Raw genomic sequence first — 26,186 nt, forward strand, 5'->3', positions numbered from 1 at the left:
AAAGGACAGAATTGAGGTAAGATTTATTATTTCATTCAGGTTTCCAGTCCCCACTTGTATGAATGTCACAATAGTAGGCAAAGATAGAATTTTAAAATTCATTCCCTATAGTGGTTCACATCTGTTGAAACAGATGGTGCACGTGCATTCTTTAGCTACATGGAATGAACTCATTTGAGCTGTTAAATAACTTTAAATTTTATCTTACCGGTTATATGAGATATTGATATAAAGCTTTTTAAGTGTTACCCAGCACTTCTCTCTAGTGACTGATTTAGAAAGGCTACATGTGTTCTCTGTTCTAATATGAATGGAAGCTAGTTATTTAACACGGATTTTAATTATGACAGTTGTAGCTCAGGTAGAACCTTTTGGTGTTTGCAGGACTAGATAACATTTTACCCTGAGTTAAGAAGTTGGATAACAATCAGGGGTTACTGCTTTCTTTTTATGTGAACTTCTGTGTTTCGTATGAGTTATTTCTGCCAAAAGTAATAGAATCCTTTGCTCTTTTAGATAGCCTGGAGCTTAAATCTCTTTTACTTGTAAGTTTATATCTCTGGCTGATTGGGCCTTTCTTTTTAGTATCTTGTCCTTTTGTTTCATTTCTTTAATTAATAAAATATTTTTAAAGTAGACAGTAGAGACGTTACATCATTATCTTATGTGAAGCATGACAGTGAGCCTTCTTCAGTTAGGTAGAAGAATTACAAGTTGATAATATAACATCAAGGACTAAGGATATCTCAAGTGGGTGCACTGTGAGCCTTTTTCAATAGGGAACTTCACAGTGGTTCCAGGATGACTGAATTTCTAGAGGAGTGAGTCTTTCACGTACTTCAAACAGCTTTGAGCCCAGCTAGAGATTCTCATTATCTGCTCTTATATTTCAGTGGGTGATTTGGACAGGAATTTTTTCCATGCTCTCTGAAGCAATAGAGCACGTTCTTCAAAATGGGGCTTGTCAAATTCATTTCCAATTCAAAGACTATGTAGTCCCACTTAGATTCCGTTTTCAGCACCGTACAAATAGGTGTGTATTCATAGGTGATTTGGTTCACAACCTAGTTGTTAAAAGATTGAGCAGTGGCAGTGTTAGACAAATTATAGGGTTGTTTCGTTTGGGTTATTTCTTAAGAGTTAGTGAGTTATAATTTCATAGTAGCCTCTTGGTTTATTATTAACCATTTTAGTCAATGAAAAAATTGTAATAGTTTCTAATATTTGTTTCATAAGAATACCGTTAGGTTGTGAGTGAAAGCATAGTTAAAATTTCAGAAATAGTCTGCTTTTTGCTCTGTCCTCTGTGTCAAAGCAGGTGTAGCTATTTCACATATTATGGTAGTTACTATACTGTCCCATTTCAGCAATGGAACTATCTTGAAAAATGATTAGAAACTAAAAAATTTCCCAATATATACAGTGCTTTGTGGTTGCAAGAGGCATTTAGTGGGTAAAATGCTTAGATTTACATTCCTAAGTCAATGTATGTTATAGGCATGAAACCCTACAGCCAAGTCAAAAAGGCTGCATTTAAAAAACAAAAACAAAAAACACTATAGTGGGTGGCTCAGTCGGTTTAGCGTCCGACTCTTGATATCGGCTCAGGTCATGATTTCAAGATCATGGGATCAGGGTCCAGTGGGGCTCTACACTGAGCATGGAGCCTGCTTATGATATTCTCTCTCTCTCTCTCTCTCTCTCTCTCTCTCTCTCTCTCTTTCTCTCTCCCTCTCTCTTTCCCTCTCTCTCCCTCACTCCCTCTCCCCCTCTTCCCGTCTCCCTCCCTCCCTCCCTTCCTCTCTCTCTTCCTCCTTCCCTCCCCCTTTCCCTCATCCACCCTCCCTCTCTCCCTCTGCCCTTCTCCCCTGCTCAAGCTCTGTCTCTAAAAAATCACAAGTATAAAAAAAAAGTATACTAAACATATCTGAGTAATTTAAAAAGCTTCTACATAAAGTAGTGAAAATGGAGGTAAAATAATGTAAAACTTAATATCTACATACTACGTGTAGATAGATAACATTTAAGGTAACTATGTCTCCTACTATCCTCATTTAACTCATTTGTTATGGACAGTGTTAATTATTAGTTCCAAAATACAATAATTGTTGGCTTCATTTGATGGCTTTTTACATGTTTACCATTATATGACTTAAGTAATAATTGTAATTCTTCATCAGCGTAATTTAAGCCAAAAGGCATTAGGTATTTGTCCAAAGAGAGCAGTTAATTAGCATGACAAGTGTATTCCTAAGTTCATAGAGTGGCCTGTGTATTTAGACTCACTCTGGGAAATGATGATTTTATTCTTTTAAGCAACTGGTTAATATATAAGAGAACATCATTTCAGAAGAATATTTTCTACATTACATTTCTTAACAGTAGATATTGTTTGTATCAAGGTCTTTTCACAGCAGTCTCTATCACAGTAACCTCTGTCAAATCTTAGATAATTGGGTTCTTCAGAATACAAGAGACATTATCTGTCTAGTCTGTCTCCATTCTCAGCTTTATAAAGGTAGCCTCTTGATCTTTAAAAGAAAAAATCTAAAGTGTATGACACATAAATGCAGGGTTACAAAACTTTTCATACTTGTTCCAGTGACTCTAGCTTTTTGCCCATGGATTTAAGAAAACACTTTAATAAATACAATATATTCATTACCCCCAAATAGAAAAATAAAGTAGGTGACAAAGGAAACGTGGCTTTTCTATTTATTGTGCTTGGTTTGTTCACTGACAGCTTCTCTCTTTCCAAGTAGGATGATTTCAGTTCCTCTTGAAATTAGAAATTCAATTTCTGTCTATTCAAGAAATAGTCCAATCTCTTAGGATTTACCTCCAGCCAGTGATATAGTTTAGTTAATCTAGTCTGAGACCGAATGGAATTGAGTGGTCACTAGGCATGTGACTTTCCTCCTATTCTTATCTGCCTATGGTAGGTGGGCTCATGCCTGAAATGGTAGCACTGTTTCCAGATCTTTCTGACTCACACTATATCTGTCTTTAGCCCAAGACCAACTCTCTTAAGCAGCTTTGTTCCTGCAGAATTTGCTAGGTTAGGTATATCTGTAGTTGAAAATGTACCTGGTGTGACAGTTGGATAAATACACTGAAAGCAACTGAATTTTATATTATAAAGGGTGAATTTTATGGTGTGTGAATTATATCTCATGCTTGCTTCAGCAGCACATATACTAAAAAATTGGAGTTATAAAGTTCTCAATAAAGTTGTTAGTTTTTAACTTCATGTTATTCAATGAAGATTATTTTTACCATAATAATAATAAATAATACCATATACTTCTTTGAGAAGAAGGTATATTAATGAGGTTAGGAACCAACTCTCGAGATTGGCTTTTTAAAACAAAGTTGTCAGTGAACTATAAGCAGACTGTGATTTTGCAATGTCTTTTGATTTAGCCTGTTAATTCTTTAAATTTAGCAAGAGAGTACATTACAGATGACTAAATATTTAGGCAACAAATAACCTATAAGGACATGAACAACCGTGACACTCATCTGTAACATTTCCATTTTATTGTATGTATGAGCTCATTTTACATATATGAATATACAGATGGCTTCAGATATATTAATTCAGTCACATAATGGAATCTTAACTATTCTATAAAATTTAAGCCACTAGTACAGAGTTACTTGCTTAAATGAAGGTCATATTTTATTAATGCAGGCAGTTTCGTTTTCATACTGCCATGAGAACAGCAAAAAAAATTTGTTTTTCTATAAATTGAATATATTTTTACTATATCTGAAACAAATGAATTCTGTATTATTAGAGTTTTAGAATGTTTAGTATTGCACACAAAGATGAATCAGATTGGGTATTAAATCGAGCTATACTTTTTTTTTTTTCTTCTTCTACTTTTACATCTTCAAGATTCTACAGAATGAGCAACTAGATGAAATATCTCCCTTGGGTAATGAGGAAGTTTCAGCAGTTAGCCAAGCATGGTTTACAACTAAAGAAGATAAAGATTCTCTGACTAACAAAGGTAAGCTATATTGTGAATTTTAGTGTCCACTGGAAAAAAATGGAGGTAAAAAGATCTGGTAGTCATCAGGATTTTGGATTGGGCCTTCATAGTTGTGATTGAGTAGTTACAGAAATTGAGTTTACCATGAAACCAACATTTGTTTTTCAGTACTTGATCATTTCTCTGACATGCAGCAAATTATAAACAGATGTCCATTAAAAGACAGTATAGTTACTGCATGGGAGTGGGAAGACCAGTCTTTTCAGAGATCTAACTTTGGTCTGATAGGCAGCTTAGCGGCTTAAAGTAAGTGTTTTATAGTGCTGCAGAGTTCATAAGGATTGTTAGGGAACTGCTACAACAAAGTGCAGGTCATGGATATGCCACTCTGAAATAAGAAAAGGAAGCAAAAGTAAGTAAATTGATTGTTTTCAACCACTGTATAGTAAATACTCATTAAGAATGTATTATTCACTTGGTATCCATTGGATTATGTTTACCTTGTCCTAGAATCTTTTGTGCACATTCTTTTGCCCATAAAATTTATTTTTTGCATTGGATAAATTTTTCAGAAAGTTTGGAGCATGATTTGGCTTTTATAATTCTCATGCCTTTTTTTAGCAGGCTTTTATTATTGAATAAGAAATATAACTGATAGGAAGTAATAATTTTTTCGTCTTTCACTTCTTACTGTCTTTATTTAGTAAGATTGAATGTATTCTTTTTAAAAAACCAGAGGTTACAAAAGCAACTACGTGGAGATCTTTCAGATTTCAGATGAAGGAGAAATTAGCTACATTTTATTCACACAGATAATTTATTTAATCACAAAGCAAATCTTTAGTGTTTTATCCATCTTGAAGGATAACATTTTCTATAATATTATTTGTTTTCCTTTAAAGGACATAAATGGAAACAGGGGATGTGGTCTAAGGAGGAAATTGATATTTTGATGAACAATATTGAACGCTATCTAAAGGTATCTTATGGCATATTTTTGTTTCACTAATTTTTTTCATTTCCAGTTGCAAAATTATCAAAGCATCATATTGTATGTACTTATTAGGAGCTTTTCCATAATTTTTATAATGGATGATTGGCTAATATGTGTCTTGGCTTAATAATTGTAAGGTGTATGATTATGGTATGTTTTTAAACAAATTTTGAATTCTTAGTTTAAAATAGTTTTACTGCTTTAGTTAATACCAAAAGTTTAGACAAAATCCTCACAGCTTCTCAAAACCCTAAAGCCCTGTCTTTTCAAGCAACCTAATAATTAAGAGTTTAAGCTTGTATTGTCTAAAGCTTAAGATACACATCTTCTTCTTTGAGTGAATTTCTGACATGACAGTCCTCCCTTTTTTAAAAAAATGGATAATTTAGTTCATTTTCCTGTTGAGGCTTATATGTTAGCTAAGTCATCCTCTTCAGTAAATGTCTCTCGAACACAGTATTTTTGAGGCACTGGAGATAGGAATTCCTATAACACATGGTACTGGTGTTTGAAAAGCCAGCAGTTCATTTGGGAGTGTTGAAAGCAGGTGAAGACCAACACAAGGGTTTGTACCATGTGAGTGATAAATTCTGCATGAAATCAGAGAAGGAAGAGTGTATTTTTAGGGTTTGGGACAGTTAGGGAAAATACTTGGAAGATCAAGGATTTGAGCAGAATCTTTAAGAAATAGAACTTAGACTGGAATAGGGCTGGAGGGAACAGCATGAGTAAATGCTGAGTAGCAAGGAATCAGAAATGAAACCCAGAGCACGTTGAATTAGCCCTTTTAACTTGAACTGAGTTAATTAGCCTCTGGAAACTTGACTTTGAAATCCAGTCCAAAAAATTAGAACTCTTTCCTATAGGAAAATGAGAAAAACTGGTAACTTAGTTAAGTGAGGAATTGGTGGAGTAGATCTGTGCTCTTCTCAAGGAAATGTTTCCAGAGATTTGCTGACCATTCCTGTAAAGGAGTTAGTGCATGTTTGAAATATAGACCATTAGCACTGTTTGGGAATGGGAGGAATACAGTATCTATTTAACCATTCTATCGTTTGATCCTTAGGTGGTTTATATTATTTTTCACTATTATAAATACATTTGCTGCCTAGAATATCCACATTGTAAAGCTTAATTTTAAGCTGTACTCTTCCCAAGCTAAGCTTTATGAACTGTAAAGAGTGAAACACTTCATTTCTTTGTTAATGGGTAAAGATTATTCCTAGCAAACTAGTTTTTTGGGGTTTTTTGTTTGTTTTTAAGAGAAACACAAGTGAAGTGACCATTGAAAATGTATCTAGAAGTGTATTAAAGTTGTCCACTGGTCACATACACTTTAGTTAAAATGGAAAAACCTGGAAAAATGTTGCAGGTTTAGATAAGGCAATGACGAACAGTAACAACATTGAACTTTGGGAATTACGCTGGTTTCTTGTCTAGGGGATTGGAGTAGATGGCTTCCAGGGATTAAAGGGTGGGAATGTGACTGAAATTTGAGAGCTTTTAGATGACCATTTCAGTTGACCAGATGAGAGTAGTGAGGACTTTAAACTATGGTGGTGGGAGAAGAATTTTCAGGGAAAGGGCAGATAAGCAGGTAATCTCTAAGGAAACCTGGTGACTGGATGTTGGGGAAGAGGGAAAATGAGGGGTTGGGATAACTTCAGAATGTTTTATTTTTGGATAACTGGGAGAATAATGAATGGATTGGCAGAGATAGGAAATGTCCACAAAGATGTACTGATCTTGGGAAAAGATAATTTGTTTGATATTTGACCATGGTTTTTATTATGTGCTGCTGTTTAAGAACATTGTGGTGCCATTTTTAAACCAATTAATTAGATGTCAGATAAATGAAAGTAACTGTCACAAGTTTGGGGAAAAAAAAAAACCAGCAGAAGAAAAAGAAAATCTTTCCATCTCACTGTATGGTCATCCTGCAACACATTGCCTTTCATATACTTAGGCTTATAAATATTAGGCCTAATTATTTGCGTAATTGAAACTGCGTAAGAAAAATTTCAATTCTAGAATTTAGAAACTTGGGGTTCCTGGCTGGCTCAGTCAGTAGAGTGTGTCACTCTTTTGATCTTGTAGTCGTGAGTTTGAAGTGCATGTTGGGTGTAAGATTACTTTAAAAAGAAAATTAATTTAAAAAAATTTAGAGACTTTTTACTCTGAAATTTTACATATTCAAAAGAATGTATATAATGCATATCAGTATAATTTTACTTCTTTTTGAAATTTATGTAAATAGATTTATCCTGAGTGTTAACTGATTTCTGTTGTTTGTTGTGATTTTGTGATCCATTCCCTGTTGATTTTTTTAGCTGTATTTCATTATGCTAGGATAAATACCTACCCAGGTGCAGTCAGTGGTCATTTAGGGTCTTTTTAGGTTTTTTGCTATTAATATGTAAAAATCTGATGGGTGTGAGTGGTATTTTATTATGGATTTAATTTGTATTTCTCTGATTACATACTTTTATATATGCTTAGTAGCCATTTTTAGTGTTTCCTTTTTGAAATTCCTATTTGTATTTTCTGTCAGTTTTTCCATAGGGTTCTTTTTCATTTTCTAGACTATTTATTTATTTATTTATTTAGAGCGAGCGAGCACGCATATGCGAGGGACAAAGAAAAGAAATACAATCCTAAGCAGGCTCCATGCTCTCAGCGCATAGCCTGATGTGGGGCTCCATCTCCCCAAGCCCTGAGATCATGGCCTGAGCCAAAATCAAGAGTCAGGTGCTTAACTGACTGAGCCACCCAAGTGCCCCTAGACATTCTTAATGTATGCTGGTTACTAATGGTTTTTTTGTTCATTTGTATTGTAGATATCTTGTCCTAATTCAGTGGCCTAGCATTTCCTTCTCCCTAGGGTTCATATGATGAAAAAAGATTCTTAATTTTCAATATAAAAATAATCATTTTTACCTTTATATTTTGCATGGTTGTTTAAGGTACTCCTCCTCTGCTTCAAGGACATAAAAGTTTTAGTTTTGCCTTTCATACTGATTTTTTTTCCCATAGCTGTGAGATAGGATTTCACTGTTGTTGGGGTTTTTTGTTTTATTTTGTATGGATGGCAGTTGTCCTGGCATCATTATGGAATATCAGTCTTTTCCCAATGTACAATGTCCATTCTGTCCCAGATCTAGTTTCCACACATTTGTTTCTAGGTTTTCTAATATGTTCCCAGGTTCTGTTTGTTGATACCTGCACAAGTATAGATAAATGTGGGACAAGTCTCTTTATGAATGTCTTGGCTAGTTTTGGCTCTTTGCTCTTCCTTTATAAATTTAGAATCAGGTTGCAGAGAATGGAAACTGTTGGGATTTGTTGGGGGGACTGCATTGAATCTGTGCATCAGTTTGAGGGGAATTCACATCTTTATAGTATTTCATCTTGCTACTGAGAACGTCGTATAGCCCTCCATTGTAGTGAATTCCTCTTTAATGCCTTTTGATAGTTTGTTTTCCTCCATGAAGGACTTGGGTAACTTGCCTAAGATTTAGTCCTATTGCTTTTAATTTTGATGTTACTGTAAATGAGAACTTGTAAACTTTGTTACGAACTTTCTATAGAAACGCAAATAAATGACTTTATATATTGATTTCGTAAGCGGCAGCCTTGCTAAATATTTTCTTTTATCAAATTGTCAGCAAAACCAAACTTGATATTTATATTTATATTTTTTCCATAAATCTTATAATTAATAATTAATTTTTTCTGAAATTAACACAAATTTGTATTCCTGGAATAAGCTCACTTTTTGCATTGATTATTAACCTTTTTATACATTGTTGGGTTCATTGTGCTAAAATACTTTAAGGACTTAGAGGATCTATGTTAACGAATGAGCTTACCTGAAAAATCTTTTCTGAAACTGTCCTTGTCTGGTTTTGTTATTGAGGTTATGTCAGCCTAATAAAGAGAATGAAGAAGTGTCCCGCCTGTTTTTCTATACCCTAGAATAGCTTAAAAATCAAAATTATCTTGATTGTTTGGTAGGATTTACCTATAAAGCCATGTGGGCCTGGTGTTTCCATTGTGAGAAAATTATTAATAACTTATTAAATGTTCTTGATGGTCTATGCTTACTAGATTTTCTTTCTCTTCCTGAGTCTATTTTGGTAAGTTTAATTTTTCTAGGAGTTTGTTCATTTTATGTAAGTTTTCAAATTTATTGCCATAGAATTTTCATAATGTTTAGTTCTCTACTCTCTGTAGCATTTCTATTTAGGCCCCATGTTTTTCATTTCCAGTATGGTTTTGTCTTTTAGTTTTGCTGTAAGTTTATCTTTTCATATTTTGTTAGTCTTAATGGGTCTTTTGAAAGAAGCATTTTTTAGCATTGCTTGTCATTTCTGTTACTTGATTCCTCATTCCATTAATTTTGTTATGATTTTCTACTTTAGATTTTAATATTTTTCTGTTTTAAAAGGGGTTGACACAACTTTACTGAATTTTATACAGTTTCTTTTTGGAACATTAAAGTATCACTTTATTATCTCTTGAAACATTCTAAAGTTTATATTTGACTTATTAATGAATTAACAATGCATTATTTTTCTAAATGCCATTGGTGATCTTGAACATAAAAGAAACAACTTTTAAAAAGCATAGTATATCCATATGCATTTTATCAGAAATCCCTAAATCAAAGAAATGTAACCCATTTAGGCACGCGGAATAAAAGATGCTACAGAAATCATCTTTGAGATGTCAAAAGACGAAAGAAAAGATTTCTACAGGACTATAGCATGGGGTCTGAACCGGCCTTTGTTTGCAGTTTATAGAAGAGTGCTTCGCATGTATGATGACAGAAACCATGTGGGAAAGTATGAAAACTTGTAATGCTGCATGTTTTCATGTAATTAGGGGAAATACCTTAAGGAGCTTTCATTTTTTAAAGTATAGTTATGATTAAAACTTTAATTGGAGACAGCTATGATTAGTTTGTTGTGTTAATATTTTTTCTCTCCATTTCCATGTTATAAATATGGAAACCTCATTTTAACAAGGGCTCCTAGAAACTTGAATCTAAATCCCCTTATATATGTCAGATTTTAGACTTAGCTGTCTTCATGCGTCAAACTCTGCTTTGTAATAAAGTAACGTTATAATAAAATGTATTATAGTGGTTAAAGATTTAGGAAGTGTGGAAAAACCTCAATTCATCAGTAACATTGTTCTTATTCAATTTTTTTTTTTATAGTATAGCATTTCCTAGGTTAGTGACTTTTTTTTTTTTTTTTTAATAAAACCAGAGTGGAAAAATAACTAAATTTCTGAATACAATGCATGGATTTCTGTTATAGGCAACATTTATGGGAAGGCATCTTTTTTTCAACTCAATGATTATATAGTGTTACTAACATATTTATAATTTCTCTTTGGAAATTTTAGGTAGTCATAGGACAGCTTATTAGATACTGCTTTTAAAAAGAAATTGCAATGGCTGTTTTGATTACTTGCCCAACTAAAGAAAAAGAGCCTTTACATTAAAGCAAGAGTATGGCAGATGTCCATGCATGGGTAGTGGAAATGAAGAGAATTTTAAATTTTTCAGTGCCTTGTGAGAATTCACCATAGATTTGCATCTTGGCTCTGGTTTATAATGTCATGCATAAGTCTTTCGGAATAACTATCAGAGGACCTGAAACCAGTTTTGAAATAAAGGGAAAGTTAAACAGAATAGGAGCAAATATGTTTTAAATGTTGAATTTTCCTAGAGAAAAATATACATTAATTACTTTTGTTACAGCTAAAAGTTTTTTTTTTTTGCAAAAAAAATAGAAGCATTAGTTTTAATTTTCAGTCATTTACCTTGAAATTAGTCACTTTAAAAATATTATCATTATGCTAAGTGACTTACCATTTGGCTCCCTAAGTGAAAATCTGATTTTTATCAAGGTTGTTTAGCATTCTTTGTTTTAATTCATCTTTTTAAAAATTTGTTTAAATTTCTAGATATACACCTGAAGAAATTGAAAAGCTCAAGGAGTAAGTTTAACAATTTTTTTCCTTTTCATTAATTCTGATAGTTGGGTTTTACCTTTCTAAAAAAATATCTTTGTGTTTAAAACTTTTATTTTGAAAATGTCAAGAGAGTTTTAGTAGACTGGTATATTTAATCCTGCTGTTAAGCATGAGACCGTAAAAAAGAACTTTTCAGATCCATACGTGCAGAGTATGCCCATAAATGCCCATAAATTTAGTCTCCTGTTGTGAGCTGCCGAATGAAATGTGTGGCAGACCACTGATAAGGGTTACAGAAGAGACTAGATGGCCATTCTTGGTGGCCTGAAGACTGGACCTCAGGAACTTACATACGGAATTAAAACCAGGGTTGTGCTACTCTGTGTTTAAAATGATGACTTAGCAAATGTTTTACTTAATATCTGGGCGGACTCTACCTTATAAAGGCTATTTCACAGGAAAAATAATTTTGCTTCGTTGAGCAGGGCCATAAAGTATGGGTAAATGGATTGTATGGATCATGGTGAAAATTGAAAGCTGGTCCTTGTTATAATGATAGCACCTTGTGAAACTTTTTCAGATGACTGAGAAGAGCTTGTTAGGAGTACTCAAAAGGGAACAATCTGGGGATTGCCTGGGAGATTGTCAGTAACCTGAGGGGAAATTTGGTCTTTTTTGAACACATATCCAAGTTACTTATTTCTTCTCTGACCCAGGAAAAAGGCAATTGCTGCCTGTTTTTTTTTCACCCACAGACAACTGTGGACCCCAAAAAAAGGCCACACTTTCAAACTTTGGCTCTCAAAGTATTGCTGCCCACAACTTCCAAACCACTCAAATGGGAAGAAGAAGAATGAAGAATAAATGATGAAATTAAAAGGGAGAAAACAGTTGAACCAAATGCTGATTGGCAGACTCTTGTTTTAGGCTCCGGATAAAGCATGGCAATGACTGGGCAACAATAGGGGCGGCGCTAGGAAGAAGCGCGTCTTCCGTCAAAGATCGGTGCCGACTGATGAAGGATACTTGCAACACAGGTACTGTGAGCGCCCCCGCTGGCTTCTCTGGTCTCCATTGGCGCTTCCTGGCCTTTCACATATGCCCTGTCTTCTGCCCTGGGAAGAAATTTGTCATTCACTTTGTAGCAGGAATTTAACTCTTAGAAACCTTAGTCTCCAGTGAAAACTAGTAACCAATTGTGAACTCTCTGTTACATCAGAATTTTTTTTTTAGATGGCAAGCTTATAAATCCATTAAGCAAAAAGCATGTTTTCACCAGTTCCAAAGATCCTTAGGTTTTTTGGGTTTTTTGCCACAAGTCAGAAGCACAAACCTACATCTAGTAATTAGTGCTTTAGCCTCTTACCTTGTTAGATATCCAATGAATTCAATCTTAGTTTATCATGCAAGTAAAACATTAACGTTTTAGGTTACCAAAGACTGAAAGCTATCTTAACAATTACCCATGAAAATTTAAGAGACGACAAAATTAACTGTCACTTTAAGTCATCCTTTTGTTAACAAATTGGAACAGAGATAACATGAGCTTATTTGACCCTCAGCAAATCAAGGTAGAATAAAAGGTTTTTTTAATGTTGATAAACATCTATCTCAAACCAACAAACTTAAATTAGCTTAAACACTGAATACATTTTACTTGAGTCCACGTAAGACAATTTGTTCCCCTTGGTTAATTTTTACCTGCAACGTTGGTGGGGAAATCTGACATCGGTGGTCTTTGTTCCTGGACATCTAGGGTGGGAGGAGGAGTTGATGGTGCCTGAGGCATTGAGGAGCCAGTTGTGCCAGCCGCCCCCCAGGTGGTGCAGAAACAGGAGCGGGGAAGGGAAGGCAGAAGAGACAGGTGCCAGCGGAAGGCAGAGAAGAGAATTTCCAGTTTTAAATCTTGGCAGCTCAGACAGAGGAGCTGACTCCAGGTTTCTTTTGTTTTGTTTGCCACCAGTGGAACGAGACAGTCCATGTCAGTCCTGAGAAGACAGGGAATTTCCCCGAAACAAAAGGAGTTTTGGCAGCTGCTTGGGAATATTCCCTCGAGTCCCCGTCCTGAGGTAGAATAACCAGAGACAGTTGGCTCGAACTATAGTCGTTGACCAAGGAAATGAAGGAGACACAAGTCCCCATACACAGTCACACGGCGACTCCAACCTGCTGCCCAGCAACAACATCTTAGTGTTGCAGCTTCGTTCCTCGTCCCTTGTGGAACTACTAGTGGACCTCTGGGAGGTGATCAGGCTCCCCTTCTGCCTCTTACGGGCAGGTCTGCCAAAACGAACCTGGGTTCTTAGAAGGCTGATGGGCATCCCTGAGCTGGTTCCTGGGCCTCTTGGGTTCCATGAGCACCTACGGGGGTTGTTGCCCCGGTGTGCCAGGAGGGCTGGTCTCCCGTGGATCAAGTGGTCTGCTGGCACCAGGTGAGGCTGCCTCTCCCGGCACCCCGAGGTTTGCAGCCCTGGTGGCAAAGGAGGTGGAAATGCACTGTCTGAATCCCAGATGAGCACCCCAGTAATGTAGCAGGATTCTCGAACAGAGAGTCGTAACACCGAGGCTTTTCTTTCCAGGAAGCAACTTTATTCCTGCTGGCACCGCTCAGTTGGGTTCGTACCCAAAGAACTGAGCCCCGAACGCCACGTGGTGTAGTTTTCTATGTATTTTTTTACGTCATCTCCCATATATGGTAACACACAAACATGTGGTCTGATGTTAAGTGATCTCATTTTACAAGGTCTTGAGGGATGTTGTCAAGTAAGCAAATAGCAAGCTTGCCTTGAGGGTTTTTTTTTTCCTTTTCTTTCCTTAGGGAGGGGACCCTACCACAATTTTAATTCAGATTTTATTTTCTAGTCTTGCTTTTTCATCAAGTTTTATAGACCTAAGTAATCCTTCATTTTTCTTTTGTGTGAGATGACACTGTTCACAGGGACACATGTCACTTTTCAGAAGTTTTAGGTATGTACCATGTTTCCTTTTTGTAGCAACTCATAACTGCTCCGGTTGTGAAAAGTATTTATCATTAAGGCTTACATACAGGAGTTTGTTTTAATTTAAGCCCATCTAACTGTGGAGCTTACATTAACAAGCTTATCAACTCAGGTTTATAAAACACTTTAGTTCAGGCAGATCACAACTTAAGAAGTTATATTCCAAAGGTGTGGCTCTCTTTTGCTTATTTCAAACAAATAAGTATATTTTTCCATAGAAAAAAAACTTGCGACTGTTGTTTCAACCCCCAGACCACAAATGCCTTTTTAACTTTTAACAGATGACACTGTTAAACCTAACCTTTGTGATCAACAACAGTATTTAGACTTTGCCACTCTCACTCAATCTTTCTGAGCCTCAGTTTCCTCTGTAAAAGAAAGAGGTTAGAATGATCTCATTGTTCCCTTTTAGCCCCAAAATTCTCTGAAGGATCCACACTCTGTGCTCATTCTTTGAATTAAAAAAAAAAATAGTTATCAAGTTAAGCTTTCAGTGTATATATTTTCTGTTTTCACCTCCCTATCCTGCTAAAATGGAATTAAGAATATTTTCTGAGTAACCATTCCACCAGCACTATGACCTGCAAGACAGTGAGAACAGAAATTCCACTAACTCTTGTTATTCTGTGAATGACAGCTTAATGAATGAAGCTGGAATAGGAGCTTTAGATTTAGGATGGGACCCTAGCGTTTTATGTAGGACATTCTGAGAGCAGAACCCCTTTTGTTAGCATAATAATGGAAAAACACTGCCATTTCCTGATTGCCAGTCTGAGGGATTGATTCGCCTGTTTGCTTTTCATGTTGCTACATAGTATTTCTGATCATGACTTCTCTTTTTTTGTACCACCCTATGAGACACTCATGCTAAAGTAGGAGAGCAGGATTTTGCCTTGAGTATGTGGTATCCAGAACTATGCCTAGCACATAATAGATGTTCAGTAAATATTTGTTGAATGAATGGAATCCCTGAAGCAGGCATAGTGGCACTTTTGAAATTTTCTAGATATTTTTAGTTACTAATAACAAAATGGAAACAGAAGTGGGAGGGGTAAAAAGTTTCTCTTCTTTTCCTGTTTTTCTGCTTGATCCTTAAGAAAAGACCAAAGAGAATCATTTGGTGTTATTACTGGTTTATGGCTTCAGGAAAGCCTTGAGTAAAATCATGTGTGAGTGCCAGTCTCAGACTTCTCTTTTATCACAGTTTCTTGGAGTTGGGATGGGGGGAAAGGAGATCATGTAAACCTAGTTTTCATTTTTACTAAAATGGGCGGAAGCCCATAGGAGTTACACCATTCATTACTGTAATGAAGGATCTCTGTTGGCTTACTACATTTCTGCAAAGCAGGAATCTTAGGTGATACTAAGTAAAAATTGTGTGTTTCTTTGTCCATCATGCCATTCGTGAAGCTCTTCCCTACTTACAATTAATGCAACTTGACAGTACAGAATTCTTTCTAGGTATATATTGGGTAGTTTTTCTTTCCTTTAAGAGTCGGTCATTGTTTTCTACAAGACTCTGTATTTTCTTTGATACCAAGAACCTTACTGGGCTACTATAGGCTAGTAAAACAACTGTCTTAGTGGATGTGTGCAGTTTCCCACCCCCGGGTCATTCAGAAATACTTTGGGTGTTACTGTGTACTTCCCATCAGTCCTTGGAAATACAGGGCTGAATCTGATTTGGAAAAAAAAGGTAGCAGTAGTAGTCTAGATGATTTCCTTCTTTTAGGGAAGTGGACAGAAGAAGAGGAAAAGAGACTTGCAGAGGTGGTTCATGAATTGACAAGCACTGAGCCTGGTGACATAGTGACACAGGGCGTGTCTTGGGCAGCTGTGGCAGAACGAGTGGGGACCCGCTCAGAAAAGCAGTGTCGCTCTAAATGGCTCAACTACCTGAACTGGAAACAAAGTGGAGGTACTGAATGGACCAAGGAAGATGAAATCAATCTCATCCTCAGGTTCGTGTCCTAGATCTTTTAATAACAAAAGCTGCTTAATGGCTCTAGGTATCTTGATGGATTTTCCTCTTTGGGTCTCCCTAGATGCCTAATGTCTGAAAAGCATCCTTTCCATAGAGAAAGGATCCATAGAGGATCCTTCAGATCCTATGTATTTCATATTGAGCTTTTTTTGTTTTGTGTTCCTTTTTAGTGGATTTAGTGCTCGTGCAAAGTAGCAGATTGAAGGCGTAGAGACTGAAGTCCTCTCTATCCACAGAACAGGTATGGCACAGGCGGTGGCCCTGCAGCTTGCCACCGTCCCAGCAATGTGCCTCACTCCTAGCAGAGGGAGACCGTGTCAAGGGGAAGAGGGCTGTTCAGTCTCCATGCCCTTCACTCTTGGGCTGTTTGGATTGCCAAGAAGGGGGTTCAACTACAGTTACCCCACACCTTCATACTGGGCCGAATTAGATACTTCCATTTCACACGTATCCAAACATAGCTAGGAGATAATCCTAAGCTTCTTTTTTAAAATTTTTTTTTTCAACGTTTTTTATTTATTTTTGGGACAGAGAGAGACAGAGCATGAACGGGGGAGGGGCAGAGAGAGAGGGAGACACAGAATCGGAAACAGGCTCCAGGCTCTGAGCCATCAGCCCAGAGCCCGACGCGGGGCTCGAACTCACGGACTGCGAGATCGTGACCTGGCTGAAGTCGGACGCTTAACCGACTGTGCCACCCAGGCGCCCCATAAGCTTCTTTTTTAAATTAGTCGTTTTAACCATTAAGAATCAGTGGCCCAAATGGGCAAAAATACCAGCAAGAAAATGTTTGAGACCTTGAAGTAATAGAAGCTACTCTCTCCTGAAAATCAAAATCATCATGACAGTTGAAGCTAGAAAACAAGTAGACCGTTCATACCCCAAAATTTAGTTGTGCTATTAGAATGGTTGTTAATGTTTTGGTTGTTGCTGGAGCATTGTTTTTGTTTTTTCAACATTTTATTTAGGATTTTGTTTTTAATACACTTTTTGCAAATAGTCATCTACAAATAGCTCATTTCTAAACATTTTTAGTATAGAAACGGAAAAGCTCAGATGTAGGAAATAACTTGCTCTAACACACTATAAAACATTGCAGAACACTATACAACTAAACCTGCTCTTATCCTGTTCTAATAACCTTTAGCTACTCCCTTTCCTTTACAGTGTTTCATCTGGTTGTCACCATTTACACTCGGGCCCATCAGTTGCACCATTAACAAAAGGCTCTTGCTGGTGGGATTTCATAGCTCTCAGCTCTAGAAGCAGTGTGCACTCCTGGAATCCCTTCCTTCCCATACACCTTAACAAAGCATCTCCAACATAAGTTGACATTCCCTTTATTGCCATTGCCATCACGTGTAGTCAGAGGAGGTTTCTTACAGAGAAATAAATAACATGTAACAAATGGTTGTTTTAACCTGTAGGATAGCAGAGCTTGATGTAGCCGATGAAAATGACATAAACTGGGATCTGTTAGCAGAGGGATGGAGCAGTGTCCGTTCACCACAGTGGCTTCGAAGTAAATGGTGGACCATCAAAAGGCAAATTGCAAATCATAAGGATGTTTCGTTTCCTGGTAATGTATTATTTGATTCTTAAGTCCTTCCCAAGTCTTACCATTTTTACTCCTCAGGACTTACTTAGAGGTTAGAAGTTCTTTGCCTCAGCTAGAGATCTGAATCATGGCAGAACTTCATTTAAACCTCTGCCCTATTTTTGGGGGCAACTGTCTTTTCTTCCCTTGAGAAGAGTTGATGTGATTTGTAATTCCTAAAGCAGCTGAGATGAAAATATACACAATTGACAATACATTCTTGTTCTCATATAAACTGTGAAGAAGAAATTGATTTTAGATATTGTGTACAAAGATGTATTTTTGAAAACTTAGGTTTAAATCAACTTTTATGTGTTGAATAATTTCAAATATCTTAACTGGGTTTGTCATTTAGAGAAATTCCTTAGTGGTTTTATAGTACAAAGACTAAATTGTAATTCGTTTGTTATCTAAATCTAGAGATATTAACTTGGGTTTGCTTAAAATGAGGCAGAGCACGTTTGGCTCTTCATTGCCTGCTTTGCACGTAGGGTGTGCATCTAAGTCGTACAGTCTGTTTAATTAAGGTCATCAAATTCATTCCCCTTGGTATAGTTCTCCAACTTCCCATTTTTCCAAAGGAAAATTATATTCTGAAGAACTCTGGCTTGATGAAAATATATATTTTTTTTAACACATAGTTATAAATTTATAAATCAGGTGTTAAACCCAGAAGAGTGAGTGAATACTAATGTGACATGAACCCACCCAGATTTTACTATCACCTGAAAGGGCTTGCAGAGTTTATCATGACTAGTGGAGGGTGACAAGTGTAGATTTTGCTTTCCTGTACAAGAATTCAAGGTGGTTGCAGAGTACTGTTTGCTAAAGATGAGCTGCTACTCTGGAGGTGTGAGTTAAGTGTCCTTGAGTCCTGGAGGGGGTTGGAGGGTGTACAGTATTCATTTTGAAAAGAAAATAAGCTACTTTGCATTAACAATATTCTTCTTAAGTAATAAGAATTTTATCCTGAAGCCTTAGGACATTGAAGAGGTCTTATTTTCATGTTCCACACAGGGTTTTGTGTTTTTTCTAATGCATCTTGGTTGACAAGAATAATACTATGAATTTTTTTTAATTTCTTGTGATGGATAGTGTTTCCACAAATTTCCAGACAGGTTGTAGCCTTAAAATATTTTTATTACTATTTTGCTGAGATCTCACATGCAGTATACAATTATTTATTCCAAATACTTTCCCTCCTTACCCCCACCTCCCTTGCTGCTTAGATGGTGGTCTGTCGGAGAATCAATGTTCTTTTTGTCTACCCATCTCCCTTCAGTCTTAATAAAAGGTCTTAAACAGTTACATGAGAACCAAAAAAACAACCCAACGCTTTTGGAGAATAAATCAGGATCTGGAGTTCCAAACAGTAATTCCAATTCCAGTGTACAGCATGTCCAGATCAGAGTCGCCCGCTTGGAAGACAGCACAGCCATGTCTCCAAGCCCCGTGGCAGCCTTGCAGATTCCGGTCCAGATCACCCATGTCTGTAAGTGTTGATTACTCAAGACCCCTTGCCATTATGGGACCTATACAATTTGTTAATGGCTTTACCATCTAATACCCTTCATTCTTCTAGAATGTGGATAGAAATTTGTACAAGTTGACAAAGGCAGTCCAAGGCGTTTTATGTTTATTAGCTCAATATTTGCACAAAAGTTGAGTGTGACAGGAAGGACTGATAACCAACTGCCCAGCCTTCATAAACCATTTGAAATCCTTTCTTTTAGATGTTACAAAGAATGATTAATAAAACACTACCTGAACTCTAGTCAGTTTAGTAAGGAAATAAACTTCACAAGGTGGCACATCATTTGTAGTAATTCACCAGAAGGCACACGGATTGGGGGTGGACTTGAGGCCATATGTAGAAGAAATGGTTTTGATGAGATTAAAGACTTTCTGCAGGAAGTAAAGAGCCAGTTTCCTGTGGGAACTGTTGTGTTTACCCTTCTTTTCCTTAGCCTCTGACATTTTTTGTGCTTAAGGAGATTATGAGAAACCAACAGTTGGTATAGGGAGGGAAACTTATTTCCTGAGATCTAAACCAGGTTGATATTTCTGCCCTTTTTTCCATGACAGAGTAACAGAAAAAGAATGAAAATAAAATTCTCAGAACCATATTATTATTCACGTTCACCTCATTTCTTTTCTCTCCCTAAATGCTATGCCTATGGCAAGGTCGTTGCCGAGAGTATACCAATTGCTGTGTGTCATTCTCAGGGGATTATTGGCATTTTGAGTGGGACAATTCATTGTTACCAGGGCTGTCCTACACATTGCAAGATGCTCCTTGTCCCTTGACCTCACCCACAGAATGCCAGTAATACTTTCTAATCATTATGGCAAAATATAAAAACACCCTACAGGGTTTCAAATGTACCCTATGATCCCATTTTGAGAATCACTGAGCTATCTATTGGTGGTAGTAACACCTCCTGTATCCAGTGACTGTCAAAGTTACCTTGGTTTTTTAATCATGCCTGTCTTACAGTCCTAGTTTAAGTTTGGTTATTTGCATTAGCTTTCCACCAATGTAATATAAAGGCATGAAAAAATTCGTTAGCCCTGTTTATTTTCCTTTATAGTATGAAGAATTGCAAAGCAACTGAAATTACTGGTCTGCCACAAATATGAGAGCTACTGTTGGCTATAGATTGTGCAGAGACTGGTAGAACTTTCCTTGGACATTGGAATGACTATAGTTACTGGCAATACAGACATTTTAGAATTGGTTCCCTAATATTTACAAGATGGCTTTTTTTTTTAAATATATGTAGAATAATTTTCTTTCAGCAAGAAATGTGAGTACAGTAAGAGTTTTACAACACATCAGTTACTGTTTGCATTCAGGCTAAAATCTCAGGATTGTTTTTTCCTTTGTGTTAGGAGTCAGGGATTGTTACACTTTAAGCCAGAATAGTAAATATAAACATGGTAGGGTCTGGAGCCCACATAGGTCTTTGTGGAATATTCTGGTTTGTTTTTAAACAATGCTGTAAAAATGTAAAAACCATTCTTCGCTTTGGGCCACATCTGTCCCTGCCCATAGTTTGTTTACCCATGACTTAGGTTATTTATTGGGAATCACTTTAAATTATTCTAGGTATGATCTTAAGAATCCATCTAATAGAGAAATAACATAAATCAAGTGCATTTATTTTGAAAAGGGTCTCTTCCTTTCTCACTGAGATGTATTATAGTTGTAGTAAAAACTACAGATTAAAAGCCGATTCCAAATCTTTTTTTCACATGGATTTATCTGCAGGTACAATTGAAAGCACCAAGAAATAACATGTCTTCTAGTTATAGTTCCTAATAACCTTGATCAGGTATAACCAACACTGCCCAAGTTTAAATAAAGCCTCAATTGACACATCTATAAGGAGATTATATGATGTGATCTCTAATGAGCTGTTCAGTCTCCCATATGTGGTATTCTGAAATAGTACTCTCTTATATTTCATGTTTTTGGTCCTCCCAACAACTCCCATGATGTAGGAAGGACAGCCAAAATCTCTAAACATTAATAAGTTAAGTTCAAATTAAGTTACTTGCTCAGGTTTACATTCTCAGAAGTAATGTTGCTAGAACTAAAGCCTCGTGTTTGGGGACTACTGTTCCAGTCATCTGTACTGCTTACCAGAATATCCAGGGAAAATTTATTTTTTTTATCCACTTTCTCTTGCTTTGTAAGTTAGCCTTAGTGTCTTCCTCTTACTTCTTAATACTAGAAATATTTTGTGATTAATACCAGGGGTTAACAGGTACTGTATCACAGCTAGTCATCTCTGTCCTTGTAGTGCAAAAGCAACCATAGAAAACAAACAGGTGTGGCCCTGCTCCTCTAATATTTTATTTACAAAAACTGGTAATGGGCTGGATTTGGGTATGAGCCGTGGTTTGCCAACCCTGATCTATGCCATCCCAGGTAAATCCATTAGATTTCTTCTCTCATAAGATTAAATGACTTCAGGTTTCCATGCAAATTATTCAGTATGAGAATATGTCTTTTATTTATTTTGTCCTTGTTCTCACCATAGCTTCAACGGAGTCCCCTGCCGCTACTGTTGACTCGGAAACAATAACACTAAACAGTGGAACACTACAGACATTTGAGATTCTTCCAGTGAGTAACACTGCACAAAATAGATATTGGCCATTTTATGCATTAAAAAAATTACTGGTTTTACACTGTTATCACATGAACAAAAGAAACAAAAATTACCATGAATGGCATTACGTACAACTATGTCCGTGTTTTTGAGACCAGATGGTTAAGAGGACATAAATCAGACTTTCACTTTTATAATTAACTTCAGTCTTTTTTTTTCACCTGTATATAAGCCAATAATAATATATGAAAGTGACAGTGCTTAATGAGTAGGGTGCATGCTATGGATTTGTATGGAGTCCTTTTTTTAATTTGCCATTTTAATAATTTTTAAATTTTTTATTGTTTTTAATTTTTAAAGTATTTTTAAGTTGATTTATTTATTTTGAGAGAGAAAGCGTGAGTGGGGGAGGGGCAAAAGGTGAGAGAGAATCCCAAGCAGGATCTGCGCTGTCAGCCCAGAGCCCGATGTAGGGCTTGAACACACAAACCGTGAGGTGATGACCTGAGCCAAAGTCGGATGCTCAACCGACTGAGCCATCCTGGTGCCCCTGGGTAGAGTGCTAAACAGACACCATGTGCAACCAAAAAGTTTATACTGGTTATCTGAGAAAAGGTTTGTGGAATGAATTATTTCACAGTACTCTCAGTAAATACCGTACTAGCCCCTTTGCAAAAGAATCTTGCAGTTCCTAAAAAGGTAAAACAATATAGTTAACATCTGAGCCACCAATTCTAATCCAATATATATTCATTTCTCTTGAAATGAAAGCGCGTTTGCATAAACTTGAACATGAATGTTTGTATCCATAATAACCAAAAAGTGGAAACAATGCACATGTCCATCCCAATGAATGGGTAATTAAAATGTGCTATAGCCACACAATTATTCAGCAATAAAAAGGAACAAAGGAAGTACTGATAACATGTCCCTGGGATGAACCTTGAAGACATTTTGCTAAGTGAAATGAGATGCAAAATACTGTAAAGTGTTTGACTCCTGTTTCTTTGAAATGTCTAAAATAGGCAAATCTGTAGAGACAAAAAAAAAAGTAGATTAATGCCTATTATGAGGTTTCCTAAGAGGTTTTGGGGAGCAATGGGCCATGATTGCTAATTTGAATGGGTTTTTCTTTTGGGTGTGATAGAAAAATTTTAAGTCCTTGTTCTTGTTCTGTTTACTAAAATGGGTAATGCCCAAAATTAGCTCATTTTTCAGGAAGAATATAGAAAGTAGATAGTATTTAAATTATGAGGTATTAGTGCAAGAATTTATCCTCTGCACAGCCAAATCTCATAAGGATGGCCAACACAGCAAGAAGTTCTCTTTTAGAACAATTTTGGAACTTTTACTAGCAACTTACTTAACCTAAGCTTCCACTTCTTAATCCTGTGGTCTCCAAAACAGGAATGTGTTTATCACAGGTGGATAACCTTTGCCAACTCCCTTCCTGCCCCTGGCCAAAGTAATAAATACACATACATTTAGAGTATGTGTCCAGGTTTTAACTTGGGTTACGATCAAGTATTTAGAAACTTCTGTCCTAATTTAGTAAAAGAGGATGATAATAGTGCTTCAGCTTCAAAAAACTGATTATGTGAATTTAAGTGTATTAAATAAAATGCATATATGTAATATTTACTGTCCTGCCTGACCACATGTAATTTACTAAAGGTTGTATTTATTAAAAGATCAGCTTTTACCTCTATGAAGAGGGAGGAAAGAAATTGAGCCCCCGTGTGCCAGACACTCTTTTGTAATAATTTGTAATGCTCACAACCCCTTCCCTGGGGGTTAGTGATTATGCCCCCTTTGCCAATAAGGAAACCTAGATTCATTGAATTAGTACCCAGAAGAGTTGTTGTGACTCAAGTACACAAGACCACAGGCTCTAGGACTTCAATGTCACCCTGTCTTTCAAATGCAAATACTTTCCTGTTGGGGTGGGGGAGGAAGGATAAAGCAAACTGAAATTATTCTGTAGAAACCTATGGCTGTGAAAGACTTGATGTTGACTAGTTTTGTTAGTTTTATTTAAAAAAAAAAATCTCCAGAGATAAACATATTATCAGTTAACCAGCTTTTCAAATAGGAATTTTCTTTTTCATTCAGATTTTGAATTGCTATCCATGTACATTTCTTCTTATACTATGAAAAAAATCTGTCCAGGTCAACTCTGCTGTAGTACCTTTTCAAAAATGTGAAACTTTAAAAAAGTGGGGGGTTGGGGGGGGCGGAGATTGCCAGTTTTATATGTGGTAAAGGAAGATTGTGCAGGTAGGTTATTGCACTGGACACAGTGGCTTAGGCAGCCATTCTTGGTGCCTTGAAATAAATAGCTAAGACCAGATCATAGACATACATGGGAGTGAAGAGCAGGATCAGGGCTTGACCTGGTCTCTCTGGTAAATCTCCAGAACAACTAAGGACTTGGGACAAGTCAAGAATATTATAGCCTTCATTTTGTTACTTGATGGCACCTTCAGGACGGGGAAATACGTGTGTGGCTAAACTGAAGTCCCTGTTTTGGATGTAAAGCTAGACTTATGAGTGTACATAAGCGTACTTACTCCGTGTTCTTGCACCTGTATTGATCTTCATTTTTTTCCCTTAGTCTTTCCATTTACAGCCCACTGGCACTCCAGGCACATACCTACTTCAAACAAGCTCAAGCCAAGGCCTTCCCCTAACTCTGACAGCCAGTCCCACAGTAACCCTGACAGCTGCTGCTCCTGCTTCTCCTGAACAGATCATTGTCCATGCTCTATCCGTATGTTACCTTCGTTCCTTGATTTTTCTACTTTCTCTAGACTGGCTAAACTGATAAGTGTCACCAAATGGCTTTTATTTTTAATACTATGATGAAACCCATGTGCCTTCAAAAATAATGTATCTCCGGGAGAAAAATCGATTATGTATTCCCTTCAAGTATCCAAGTACTTGTTAGGGAACAGATTTGTTGACAGAAAGTTTAAGAACCAGAACTAATGTCGTCCATTTATTTAAACAATGTTTCCTACCACCGTTGCCTTGGGAACAAGGTTTTACACCATCACTCTGCCTTCATTGGGATATAACCCTCATTTCATGGCTGTCCTTACAGGAGATTGACAGGGGTTTTAGAAAAATAGTGTAAGAATTCAACCATTCCAGAGGGGAAAGGGGAGGGGTGGGGAAGGGACAGTAGGGTACCATCTGTAGATGGTATTTTTTGTCTGTAACACGAGTCTGGTAGGTCCTTTTTCACTTTACCATTGTTTTTCTTTAACATTTTATAGCCAGAACATTTGTTGAACACAAGTGACAATGTCACAGTACAGTGTCACACACCAAGAGTCATCATCCAGACTGTTGCCACAGAGGACATCACTTCTTCCATGTCCCAAGCAGAACTGACGGTAGATAGTGATATTCACTCATCTGATTTTCCTGAGCCTCCAGATGCCCTAGAAGCAGACACTTTCCCCGATGAAATTCATCAGCCTAAGATAACTGTAGAGCCATCATTTAATGATGCTCATGTATCCAAATTCAGTAACCAAAATAGCACAGAACTGATGGATAGTGTTATGGTCAGAACAGAAGAAATCTCTGACACCGACCTTAAACAAGAGGAGTCGTCTTCTCCTTTAGCCCGTGCTTACGTTACTGAGGTAAGTTGCAGCCAGGGAAACAGGCTCTGGGTTCCTGCCTTGAGCCTCAAACCTGCAGTTTTTAAAGAGCCTAAAAATGATCTGGGGGAAGTAAAGGTCATACATCCTCCAATACCTTCCTTTTTTCTCTAGACACAAAATCAAGTGCAAACCCCTACCTGTGACCTCACAAGTATCCGTCAGACAGCAGTATTGCTCTTAGCACTGTGCTTCACTAAAACCTTTCCCCCCTATCCTTCCAGGAGACTGAGAATTGTTTGTTGAAAACCTATGGAATCATTTTCAGGAGGGTGGTTAATAATAGGTCCTGGTGGTTCAGCTTAACCACCTTACTGACCCCAGTGTAACAGCATTTGTTTCTTCTACATTCAGGGAACCTGTAACTGAATTGCTTCTTTTAGGTTCTGTTTTGTCAATATTTAAGAGAATAGGGGGTCATTACTTTTGTCCATTTTAAGCCTTCATTTTTCTTTGCTTTATAAAATATGGGACAGTGTTTGAATTTAAGTCCTTTTAAACCTAAATGTGTTAGGGATCTTAAAACTGACAAAGAAGTCAGAATCTGATTTTTTTGAATTGCTATTGTTTAGGACCTCGAGTCTCCTACCATAGAAGAACAAGTTGATCAGACAACCATTGACGATGAAACAATACTTATTGTTCCTTCACCACATGGCTTTATCCAGGCATCTGACGTTATCGATACCGAATCGGTCTTGCCTTTGACGACGCTAACAGGTACTATAATAGAACTGCATCCTGTGCCTGCTACATCTTAAGGGGAAAGTCAGGCTCCTTAGTTCTGTTGTTTTAGTCTTGATCCAACAGTAGTTCATCATCTTGTTTAACTTTGCACTT

The 26,186-nt window shown here is 36.8% G+C and overlaps 1 protein-coding gene across 5 annotated transcripts in view; it reads left to right on the top strand.

Moving 5' to 3' along the window:
* The window catches only part of DMTF1 (cyclin D binding myb like transcription factor 1), a 45,205-nt gene that overhangs the window by 17,574 nt on the left and 1,445 nt on the right, over positions 1-26,186 (top strand). For all 5 annotated transcript variants that reach the window (XM_047827792.1, XM_047827820.1, XM_047827802.1 and 2 more), the window contains 12 exons: positions 3,902-4,016; positions 4,901-4,977; positions 9,679-9,836; positions 10,969-11,001; positions 11,905-12,014; positions 15,709-15,937; positions 17,388-17,539; positions 18,840-19,049; positions 21,604-21,689; positions 24,290-24,445; positions 24,954-25,328; positions 25,919-26,066. In XM_047827792.1, coding sequence (XP_047683748.1) covers positions 3,902-4,016; positions 4,901-4,977; positions 9,679-9,836; positions 10,969-11,001; positions 11,905-12,014; positions 15,709-15,937; positions 17,388-17,539; positions 18,840-19,049; positions 21,604-21,689; positions 24,290-24,445; positions 24,954-25,328; positions 25,919-26,066 — 1,849 coding nt within the window. The remainder of the gene's footprint in view (positions 1-3,901; positions 4,017-4,900; positions 4,978-9,678; positions 9,837-10,968; positions 11,002-11,904; positions 12,015-15,708; positions 15,938-17,387; positions 17,540-18,839; positions 19,050-21,603; positions 21,690-24,289; positions 24,446-24,953; positions 25,329-25,918; positions 26,067-26,186) is intronic.

Source organism: Prionailurus viverrinus, chromosome A2, assembly GCF_022837055.1.
Source record: "Prionailurus viverrinus isolate Anna chromosome A2, UM_Priviv_1.0, whole genome shotgun sequence".
Taxonomy (NCBI): domain Eukaryota; kingdom Metazoa; phylum Chordata; class Mammalia; order Carnivora; family Felidae; genus Prionailurus; species Prionailurus viverrinus.